The 12,172-nt window shown below is 38.3% G+C and overlaps 1 protein-coding gene across 12 annotated transcripts in view; it reads left to right on the forward strand.

Moving 5' to 3' along the window:
• LOC108717011 (traf2 and NCK-interacting protein kinase) overlaps positions 1-12,172 on the forward strand; it is a 166,949-nt gene that overhangs the window by 112,872 nt on the left and 41,905 nt on the right. For 7 of the 12 annotated variants that reach the window (XM_041563334.1, XM_041563337.1, XM_041563331.1 and 4 more), the window contains exons 13-15: positions 6,557-6,667; positions 7,162-7,248; positions 11,386-11,586. In XM_041563334.1, the coding sequence (XP_041419268.1) occupies positions 6,557-6,667; positions 7,162-7,248; positions 11,386-11,586 (399 nt within the window). The remainder of the gene's footprint in view (positions 1-6,556; positions 6,668-7,161; positions 7,249-11,385; positions 11,587-12,172) is intronic. The other 5 variants (XM_041563335.1, XM_041563339.1, XM_018263703.2 and 2 more) reach the window with 3 other exon arrangements.

Consider the following 12,172-nt stretch of genomic DNA (forward strand, 5'->3'; position numbering starts at 1 on the left):
GAGCTCATCTCGAAAATGCGGTGTCTTCCAAGCCGCTGCCTTTGCGAGACGCCAGCTACTCCATGCCGGTAATCAATATAGAACAAACGATACTCTCACATACTCGGCGCTGATCCAGGACAGCATGTGAGGACAACAGCGTTCGTGTAGAATTTTCGGCTTTATTTCAACAAACACACAGGTAAGGGTGCAGCGGTGGTTGTACAGGGCTGACTTACGCGTTTCTTGCCGGATCTACTGAATCTGATCTGGCAAGAAACGTGTAAGTCAGCCCTGTACAACCACCGCTGCACCCTTACCTGTGTGTTTGTTGAAATAAAGCCGAAAATTCTACACGAACGCTGTTGTCCTCACATGGTGTCCTGGATCAGCGCCGAGTATGCGAGAGTATCGTTTGTTCAGTATTTATATCTAGGATTAGTTTTCCCTACAAAATCATTCAGTGTTACTCTGCTGCCCTAATAAACTCAGTGGTGTGCAGAAGATGCTGTAGCTATATCATGTATCTCATTCTTTTTATTGTTCTTTAAGCAATTATACTGCTAAAATGTAGTTTTATGTTCATCTTTCCATAATATAAAATATTTCCCTTTTAGAGAGGTAGCTGAAAAGTCAATGGCGGCTAATTGTTTTTGTATAAAACAAAGCCTCCCGCACTGCCTATTTTTTTCATTCTCTTGGGATTCTCAGGGCATTAGCCCCTGTGTGCACGAATGCTGTGCCTACTCTGTTATCCTTTTGCTGGCAAGTGGCCTTGAGTTAGAAGAGCGGAAGCAGTGGGGGCTGAAAGCTGCTGCTCAGCACGTGTGTAACAAGATGTCCTTTCAGATCAGAATTCAGCAGAAACAGGAAGATGCGTTAACCAGTGCAGAGCTTGATGGTTTATTGATTGAAAAAGCAAAACAGGGCAAAGTACAGCACATACATATATCACAGGCTAGTATTATTTTACTGGCAGACTGGGGGCGTGTTTTTAGTGTTTACAGTTCTTTTCCCCAGTTCGTGGACTGCCATTGCATGTTAAAAACCAAGTGGCAGGTTGCAGGGGGGCAATTTCAGGTGCTTTGGAACAAAGTTGAAAAATATGATGGGCAAAATGACTAAAATTGGCCCCATGATAAATACCATGTTGAATTTTGGAGCATGGTGCCCTTTGAGTTTTACATGCATACTATACATAATAATGCATTAAACTTCCACTTCTCTGTGTAAACCACGGATGTGGAAATATTCGTCTTAATCCTTAGGCTGCCATTATTTGCACACAAATGAGTGATTGTCTCGTCAAATCTAAAAACATATCGGAAGTCTGGCAAATTTCATAACACTGAGAAAGGAAAACCACGCAGCTCACACAACTCTGAGAAAAGTAGTGTCACCCGCACAGTGTTTCATCTCTGCATTTCTTATGAGTCTTATGAGCTGGCATAAATCACCGTCCCATCTTTCATATGAGCTTCTGTGTGCAGTAGCGTTAGCACAAATGTGCTAAGCATTAAGGGCACATATTTGCTTGAAAGTTGCGAAGTGCCAGGAGCTTGTGCTAAACAGAATCATTTGCTTAAGTCCAGAAACGAATTGCTTAAATCCTTCTTACTACTTGAGGGAATAATGGGTAATGCTCTTTAAACTGCATGGGTGACCCAGTAGCACTACTATGTTCATACATCTATTGTGTGATGAGCAAAAGCATTGTTTATAGAACAGTTAGTGAGGACAGAGTTGGACTCTGTTAAATTGAGCCGAAATTGGCCGGCCCCACCAGAGCTTTTCCTGGTTCCCAAACACAAATTTTTCTGATATTTTATTTTACAAAACGTCCTACCAAATTAGAAGCTACGATTTGACCTTATTTATTATTAAAAAAGGGTGATTTAATCGAACCAGGGAAAACTCGATACCCGAATCGTACAATTTTTTTGGGCTTTTTACCGAAAAGTCAGATTTTTTCGGATTTTTGCACAAAATAGTTGGATTTTTGGGCTAATTCCAGAGCTGACCACAGAAACTTCAAAATAGGATAGGGATCTGTCCCATTGACTTATATACAACCTCAGCAGGTCTGAGGTGGTGGATTTTCAAATGCGGACTTTTTGCATCCTCTTTGTAAATCTCGAAAAGTTCACTTTTTTTTCCACTAAATATTCGGATTTTATAGTACAAAACTCAAATTGTTCGAGTTTTTAGCATTCAGACTTTAATAAATAACTCCCTTAGTGAGGGAGCCAGCCACCCTCAGGGCCCCTTCTTTCCACCGATACCTGCAGACCCCCCCACAGACAAAAAAGCAATTCTTTTAATTTGCTGGGGGGGACAGGCCAGAACAGCGACACATAAAAAGTGGAGGGAGCAGATTCTTACAGGCTCCTTCTCCCTGCTAGCCCCCCTACAGTTACACCATTGTCCTGCACCAGAATTTTATGCTCAGCCACAGATTTGCATAAATATACTACACAGAATCATGGATCCAATGGAGTTAAATTGGCAATTCACGTTGTATTTTATTGCCACTTTTTTTTTTACATAGCCCTATAAATGAGCTCCCTGAATATGATATAGCTACATACAGTACATTCAACACAAAGGTTTGAGAATCATGTGTATGAAGAAATGTAAAGGGCAACAATAAAAAGCGCAGATTTAGGGACATGGCACATGGGGTGTTTCCTTAGCTAGCACCAGAGAAGTTCAAAACTGGTGCGGCCACCCCCTCATTCAGGAAAAATGGGACTGGTGCGGTCATCATATATTTTTTAATAGGAATGACCCCAAATTTTTAACTAAGATAAATCTTCTGCCTTTCAATATACAACCAGTTCACAGAAGGACTTTGAAAAATATATAAGCCTTTGAAAAAATCCAGAAAAATCCGACTAGAAAGCTGTACTAGTAGGTATGTAAGTAATATAGGATTATCTATTTTAATGTGTCTTTGAAGACATATTTTGTGCGTGTTGCAAAGTTATTTGCCTGCGGTTTACAATGGATTGCCCTGTAACCTACTGACACTGCCCACATGCTAAAGTTAATATAATAACCGGCATGCCACATCATTTAAAGCTAGCCCTACCTGAATGAATATTGTGTGCATTTCCCTGCCTGAAAGGCATTAAAGGTTTCTGCCAATAATATATCATTATAAAGAGACAAATTGCAAAAAAATGAATGACGAAAGAAAATCATCATGCAGTGTCCATAAAAAAGCTTTTGAAACATTTTGCTTTCTTCTGTACTGCGCTGCTCTCCAGTGGCCAGTATGTGGCAACGCAAGCTGTTTTACAAAATTTCCTGCAGTGTCTGTATGTCACCTCCCATGGAATGTTTTATTATTTTCCAGCTTGTTGCCTCTAACCTGCTGATGTTCCATCTGTTTTGTACACTCCATCACTGAAATGTAAATGTTGTAACGCTTTATAGATACTCTAAACAAACATCCAAAACAAACCCATGCAAAATGAAAGTCTTATTTATGAATAAGCAAAACCCCCAAAGATAATCTGCCTGCACATTTTTAAAAGGAACATTGTGCTGAAAAAACTGCAGTACATGTTAGATAATTCTGTTTCATAAATAGGCTTTTCAGGGGAGGGGGGAGGTTGTTATAACTCAAACAACTTAAATTTTATGACTGTACGTTGTCAACCTTAAGTGTCACACTAATAAAGAATTTAATGTCTCCAAAGTAATAAAACCCATTTGCAAATGATTAAAGCAATCTACTGTTTTTATATGGTCGTGGTAGCAAATTGACTTGACTAGGAGTTGAGTTCAGTGGTCCTTGTAGGCTCCTGGTAGTCACATCTCTTACTCCAAGTTGATAGGATTCTACCTCTCTCTGCAAAAGAGAATGATGTGATATTATTTTTCTAACTAATTACTTCAGGCTGCAGTGGTTTAAGTTGTAATCCACCTACCTACCACCTAGAGTGGTAACATGGGTGTGGTTTAAAACTGGTCAAAACTGGCTTCCATTATCAGCCCTGCACCATGTTGGCCTGAAATATTCCAGTCCTCAGTGCCACAGAAGTTGGATAGCACTGTTTTAGTATATTATAGAATGGCTAATTCTAAGCAACTTTTTCATTGGTCTTCATTATTTTTTTTATAGTTTTTTTTATAGTATTTGCATATTCTTTCCAGTTTTAAAATGGGGGGCCCAGACCCCCATCACAAACAAATGATCTGCAAGGCTACACATTTTTTATTGGTATTTTTTTATACGTGTCTTTCTATTCAGGCTTTTGTATATAAAAATCACAGTCTCTTATTCAAATCAATGTAGGGTTGCTAGGTTAATTTGTACCCCAGCAACCTGATTGCTGAAATTTCAAACTGGAGAGCTCAATAACTCAAAAACCACAAATAATAAAAATGAAAACCCATTGCAAATTGTCTCAAAATATCCTAAATCATATCATAGTAAATTAAAATTGTGATGCCATAAAAATATATCTACGGAGCCTTTTAGGTAGATTAATGGCAATTAATAAAAACTTTTGCCATAGGCTTCCACAGTGATGTGCTATCATCTGTATTGAGGGCAGATGTATCAAAATGTGAGTTTAAAGCTTAATAAAAAAAACTCACCCACATTCTATTCATTCCTATGGGATTTTTAAAATTGTATTTATTGGTGAAAGTTTGGACCTCAACATTTGATTAATACGGTTCTAAATAGAACTTCGGAGAATTTTCATTTATTAAAATCTAAACTCTAAGGAGGTTATTCGAGTTGTTATATCCCAAAAAATTCAAGTTTTTGAGGATAGTTTCAGTAAAAACTTGAATTTTCCGGGAAAAAACTTAAATGTTTCAAGATTTTTTATGCCTTGAAGCTGTGAAAAACTTGAATCCGAAAATACTCCAGCGAAAACCTGTTGAGGTCATGTACAAGTCAATGGCAGAGGTCCTTTGATCCATTTGAAGATGTTTTTAGCCTTCATGATTTTCAGGGGTTTTCGGTGGTTTGCGCTAGTTCAGCTCGATCAAAACTCGATCAATACGAGCTCTGTATTCAAGTTTTTATTTTTTGCAGATAACTCGATCAATTTGAGTATTCGAGTCCCCCCCCTGCATTCATTTGAGTTTTTACGTTCAAGTTTTTTCATAAATAAGCAAACATTCGAGTTTATTCGAAGTACATAAAAAAAACAACAAACCTCACAAACTCTACCTTTTCAAAATAACCTCCTTAGTGTGTCATTGACTAACTATTAAGTTAGGTTCATTTATATATGGACTAGGTACCCATGGTGTTTTGCTCCATACACTTATCCTTTCCCAAGGTGTACTTGATAACTACAACTATGTATCAAAGTGTCTTTTGCTCGCAGAGGTATGAAGGTAACAAATTGTTTTGGTGCATACTTGTGGCGCTCATTAATCTTGTTCTTTGTTACGAGAGAAAAGCGTACCTTTTATTTAGCGACTTGCCAGTCACAGAAACACAGCAAGAAGCATTGATTGAGTTCCTGGAGTCTGACCCGCATAACAGCCCTGCTGACAGTAGCAGTTTAAAAACCATCAGCATTAAAACAAAATTGTTTCCACAATAATAATGGCTAATGTAACCAGGCTAAATGATCTTTTATATAAGGCTCTTACATAATATTCTTGCTTGGATTGAAAAGCAGGACTGACACACTGAAAGGGAGCTGGACAGCCTCTGAGGGAATAATGCTGCAATGTCGGCTGTACTATATGTAGCATGTTTTTCAACTCAGCTACTATTGTATTGTGTAAGAAGTGCAGCTAGAAGTTGCTTAGCGTGACTGGACGTCACTGCAAATGAAATTGCCGGCTTGAGAAGCTTCACTTTAGGCTAATGACTTTAATGATGCACATAACATTCTGTTTGTTTGAGTTGGAAAAGGGGTGGCGACACATGCAAGGTGTATACATCTCTACTGTATCTGTCTCTGGATACTTCAAAATTCTAAATATTTTGGCCTAGGTAGAGGTATCCTTCTATCTTTTATGCATGAGATAAAATGTCAAAATATTTGATGATTAGAAGGGTGCTGACAATCTGTGCCAAAATGGTATCTTTAGAATTTTTTTCTGTATGGCCAAGGAAAATAACAGTTTTTATTCCTTTTTCACGTCGGGTAATAGATGTTATAGGAGAATCATATCAAATCAGTCCTTTCAACCAAAAATTGTCTGTTGGGGCCAAAGAAGGTGAAATCGTAGTAGGGTAGTATATCCTCTTTAAACAAAAACATACTTTGCAGGCAAGCAAAGCTAATCTACTGCAGCATAAGGGAATTTGTTCTGAAGTTATGACCCTGGCACCTTACTTTACCACTAAAATGATGGCATATAAATTATTTCTGTGTATGTTCTGACTTTTCCATGATCTGTATTACATTGCATCCAAAGGCTTGAATCACTCAAAGTAGTTTCGTTTTTTGCCATTTATGAAAAGAATTGACCTAGGGGATACATAAGGGAAGCTCTGTAAGGGGTTGGGAGCATAAGGAGGTTGAACTTTTAGTTTAAACTGTTTGGTAAGTTTATTTCTGTTCTTTTTTTTTTTTAATCTTTTTATGAATAGCAGCAGAGAAGGGAAAAAGAAATGAGAAAGCAGCAGGAGAGAGACAAAAGACGGCGGTATGAGGAGCAGGTGCGCAGGGAGGAAGAACGAAGGCGAGCAGAACATGAGAAGGTTGGATTCAATGGCAACTGACCCAAATGCATTTCTATTCCAGCAATATGCCATAGTTCTTTTTCATATTTATAAATGTAGGATAATTTCATTGATTTAGGAAAGTTCCACAGATTCAGTAGTGTGCATGAGCATGGGTTGATGCTACCTTTAAGGAGCTCTGAGAACATGCAGCAGAATATACAACTTTCCGGTGCTATTATGGTCATTTAAATGAGGGTATAGCTTAAAAACTTAGAACACATGTTAATCTTGGCATTCCGCCTTCAAATACCAATAGATGAAAACCTTGTGTGTACAAACATTGGGGAGCAAAAGAAAAATTGTGTAAATGAATGGTTTAACATGAGTTTTCCACTTTAACTGGTGTACTCTCTGCTCTGAATACCTGCTTTGTTTCTTTCTTGTTAATTGGTGTCTAAGGTACTAACAGTTCTCTTGCTCAATCACTTCTTTCTCTGAATTTCTTTCTTTTCTCTGGCTGCACAACCCAGGAATACATAAGGCGCCAATTAGAGGAGGAGCAGAGGCAGTTAGAGATCTTGCAGCAGCAGTTACTGCAGGAGCAAGCTCTACTTCTGGTAATGGGAGACATTTCCCCAGTTCATTCCTGCCGTTTTTTGATCATGTGTCCAAATTTCTTTTTTCAGAAAAAAGGTGCCTTGCACTCATTAAAAATACTAATGAATTCTCATGTTTAAATGAAGAGAATTCAAAGGGCATCATACTTATCTTGAACTGTGTACATTATGGAGTCTATTTATTAAAGGTCAAGTTTTGTTTTCTCTAAAAATTCAAGGTTTTTTTTCACAAATATTTTTATTGTGCCCCAAAGCAGCAAAAAATCTAAAAATACTCAAGCTAAAACCTGTCAAATTCATATAAAAGTCAATGGCATAGGTCCCTTTAACCATTTGAAGATGTTTTTTGCCTTCATGATTTTCGGATGGTTTGGGTGTTTGACGCTGATTTTTGCTCAAATACTCAATATATTTGAGTGTTTAAGCCTATAAACTCGAAGATTATTCAAAGTTTTTCAAGTTTAATTATTGGTAAATAATTTGTGCATGGGAGTTAGGTGGAGTTTGTTTCTGGTAAAATATGAGAAAAAAAAACGAGTTTTAGTAAATAACCCCTATAAGTTGGAACTTTTTTTTTGGAACTTTTTTTTCAAATTTATATGTTAAAGGTCTTCTTTATATTCACGTCTTATTTTTCCTATTAATTTTCTAGAATGGAAAAATTCAATAAATATCATTATATGCACACACAGTATGTACTTGTAGGGGTATTGACACCCCATATACCGTATATACTCGAGTATAAGCCGAGTTTTTCAGCTTTTTTTTACAGCCAATTGCGGCCCACAGTATCTCTAAGAAAATTACCATACCAATAATAGTAGGGTACAGGCCTTGTATTCCCCCATGGTGCCGAATATGCAGTATGGTAGATAAACTGTGCTGACAGTGATGCGCCACTCTCGCGTCTGAAGCTGAATAGACTAACTGACTGCCAGTAGTACGTACATTAAGAAACTACGGTATGCAAGAGAGGGCGCGTCACGTGCCATTAGTACAGTCTTGCCTTGACAAAGCTCTATATTGGGAAGCGTGTTGGCGTCACTCTGCTTTATTTGAAATCCTTTTAATGGTAATTTATTAGGTAACTTTATCACGATCCGATACTTTGAAAACTAGTGGGGTGGTGAAACGCTTTAGCCTGCTGCTCGGTTTACCTTCCTTTTGTACTTCTCTTACTACTTTCTTAAGAGGCCGTGGTTTTGTAGACTCCACCATCTACAATTTTCTTATTCCTCCTATTCTCATTAATCAAGCTGTTGGGTGTGTTTATCCTTTTCAATTGATGGTCACTATTAAATATTTTTAGAATCTACTTTAGTCTATTATTAACTTATATTTATTAGCACTGCACTTTATATCACCAGTATATTATCACTCAATTTCAATCAATTGTTTAAATTGTCCTCAGTCATAATCTAATTATTAATAATCAATTTATTAAACCAATGAATTATATCTCACCAAAGGAGAGTACTATTTATCTAGGTGTTTTTAAATTTTAAATTGGTGGGATTTTCTAATTAATTGTCCTAATCAATTTATGGGGATTCATTAATTCGTTTGCACTGCACTTTATAATTTAATATTATTTATTAATCAAGTGATTTAACCCACTCATGCCTCAATTTTTGATTATTGAAACTTACCAGTAGCTGCTGCATTTCTCACCCTAGGCTTATACTCGAGTCAATAAGTTTTCTCTGTTTTGTAGGTAAAATTAGGTACCTCGGCTTATACTCTAGTATATACGGTACATTCATACCTCCCAACTGTTCCGTTTTGAGCAGGACAGTCCCGCTTTTGACAGCTCAACCCGCAGTCCTGCATTTGTACAGAAATGCCCCGACGTTCTCTGCACTGAACAGCTAGAAAAAGATACAAAGTTTCTAACTTAATTGGCTTTTGGCATAAAGCCCAGAACAGCCACCAGGTGCACTAAGATACTTTTGTAACAATTTTGAGATAAACAAATAAGTAATTGTAACAATTAAGATAAACAGGTCTCTTGGCAGAATTCAGACTCACAGCTTAAAGGGCAATTCACCTTCATTAGCAAAACTGTAATAACTGAAAATAACAGAAATTTTTTCAAACTTTCATAAACTGCGAAATTTTGTAAAATAAATATGGTAATTAGTGGGCCACAAAAATGGGCACGGTCAAAATAATTTCGCTGCACTACGTGCAGCAACTCTTTTCGTCCCTCTTTTTATATATATAGCAAGATGCAGTGGGAATGTTAGCCCAAAATATTTTATATACAGTGAAAGCATTTGATTCTAACACCCCGACTTCCCATTAACCCTTGCAAAAACTTTGTTAACTGAAGACTGCAGAAGGTTTCAACATTGTATAGATGATTGTATAAAAAATGATCTCAGAAATCATCTGCATTGCAAAAAAGCTCCCATTCTCCACCTAGCGATGGATATGAGAATAGCACCAAGCAGGAAAAATAGAAGCTAAAGATGAGTTGTTCATGACATAAAGATTAATGGTGATTAAAGGTGAAGCAACTGCCTTATTATTGTTTGGCTTCCACTATCCTAAAGTAGTGTCAGGCTAATAGATTAGCAGCTTGCGGCATATGATTACGTGTCTAGTTATGAGTGTGTTCATTGTGCATTGCCACTCAACCGCCCTACCCTACATAGACCCCCCTCACTCCTTCCCCCCTAGCCTGTTACCCTGGGCAAATGCTCCTAACGCTTTACTTACCCCTCGGTGCAGATTCAGGCATCGGAGTTCGCGGGCGACATCTTTAGACGCTTCTGTAGTCTTCATAATGAGACCGTCGCTTCGGCAATCTTCGTGTGTTTCGAAAAAGAAAATTGCTCCAACTGCGCATGCGCCGCCATGCCGGTCTCATTCCGAAGATTTCCAAGCCTCTGAAGATGGCGCTCGTGAACTCTGATGCCTGAATCTGCACCGAGGGGTATTTAAAATGTTAGGGGTAACACTTAGGTGGGGGGAGGAGGGAGGCAGGTCTATGTGGGGTAGGGGTTTTTTAAGTTTATGGTTGAATTCTCCTTTAATTATAGCTTTGTAAAACCTTGGCCTGCAAGGGAAAGCAATGCTGTGTAGCCTTTGTTCAGAAAAGCTGACAGTTGCTCTTGGGCCTCACAAACTCACACCTTCGTTCTAATAAAGCAGAGTTATGGCTGACTGTTGTGCACCTCAGGAGAGCTGCATTTGCCCCAGGCTTTGCAGAATTAGCATTGAGCAAAAGGATGCTTCAGTGGTTCTTACATAGCCGCATATGACTTGTTGGGTTGCCCTTATGCTTTAGGCACACTACTTCACTGCCAACAACAGCAATAATCATGGATGTGTATCCAATTAAAATCACCTTTTTTATTGTAGCTGGGACTATTATTATCCTATTACTTTGTTAAAACAAATTAGTGAAATAAGATTTACTTTTATTTTATTTCAGATATAAAAATTTTAGTTTGTTTTAAATTGGGATGCACCGAATCCAGGATTCGGTTCGCGATTCAGCCAGGATTCAGCCATGTTCAGCAGGATTCGGCCGAATCCTTCTGCTCGGCCGAACCGAATCCGGATCCTAATTTGCATATGCAAATTAGGGGCGGGTGGGAATCATGTGACTTTTTGTCACAAAACAAGGAAGTAAAAAATATTTTCCCCTTCCCATCCCTAATTCACATATGCAAATTAGGATTCGGTTCGGTATTCGGCCGAATCTGTCGTGAAGGATTCGGGGGTTCGGCCGAACCCAAAATAGTGCTTTCGGTGCATCCCTACTTTTAAATAAGCTTTTCTTAAATGCCTTTAAACCTCACCTTTTAATATAACACCCTTTAAGTATTTCTTATCTTTCTTGGAGGGCCCACTTTTTTGTTTATGTTGAAGGAAATCTAAGTGCTGTCTGCTTTCTGGGCCAACCTGCCTCTGATTCTGCATTTTTTCAAAGTCATACCTGCTAAATACTTTCTTATTAATTTCACTTGCCATCCTGCAATAAGGTCAAACCTTGGCTTGCCGTTATGTGAATAAAAATAACCTGGTTCGGAAAAGTCTCTGGTGGGTTAATTGCAACAATTAGGAAAGGGTCAAAGAATCAACATACAGTATGTCATGTGACTGATTCTTGCCCATCTTTTCTTAAAGGAGTATAAGCGTAAGCAGTGTGAAGAACAGAGACAAGCAGAACGACTGCAAAGGCAGCTTCAGCAAGAGCGAGATTACCTAGTTTCTCTTCAGCAACAACAGCAGCAGCGGCAACAAGAACAGAGGTCATCTGAGAAAAAGCCACTCTATCATTACAAAGAAGGGCTAAACCCTGCAGAGAAACCAGCATGGGCAAAAGAGGTATGGCAGCCACGTTGCACTGGGTGATGCCCATATTCTGCTGGGATAATATAACTCAGCATGAAATGGGAATGCAGTTAGTTGACCTGTTGGCAGTATTTCTAGTATTAATCATTTTTAAATGTTTGATCAATGTTTTTTCCTTAAAACAGGCTGAGGTAGGATCCAGCGTGACTGTAACAAACAGCTCTAAACATAGAATTTAAGCTGACCTCATGCACTGCAGCTACTGGTCAGCATATACGTGCTGAAAATACTCCTCTGTCCACTGGGGAGCGCTGGGTACCTCTGTATGCTTAATTTCTATTTGGACTTCATCAGTCACACTTGCTGTATTTGATTTAAGGGCCATGATAAATACATCTCAGAATTTTCAAGCTGATGAATGTGGATTCAATATGTAAGCTTCTGTTTAATAACATCTGAAAGGTAATATAATTATTTAACGTGAGCAAGCCTTCCAGGGGGAGTCATTAATGTACCAGGTGTTTTGTCTTTGCTTTTTCTAATGATTGAAGGAGCCTTCATGTACTGTCATTGTTTGGGTTAGGGTTTAAAATTCCTTATGGTAGTACAATCAGTTTCT

Source organism: Xenopus laevis, chromosome 5L (genome assembly GCF_017654675.1).
Source record: "Xenopus laevis strain J_2021 chromosome 5L, Xenopus_laevis_v10.1, whole genome shotgun sequence".
Classification (NCBI taxonomy): Eukaryota; Metazoa; Chordata; class Amphibia; order Anura; family Pipidae; genus Xenopus; species Xenopus laevis.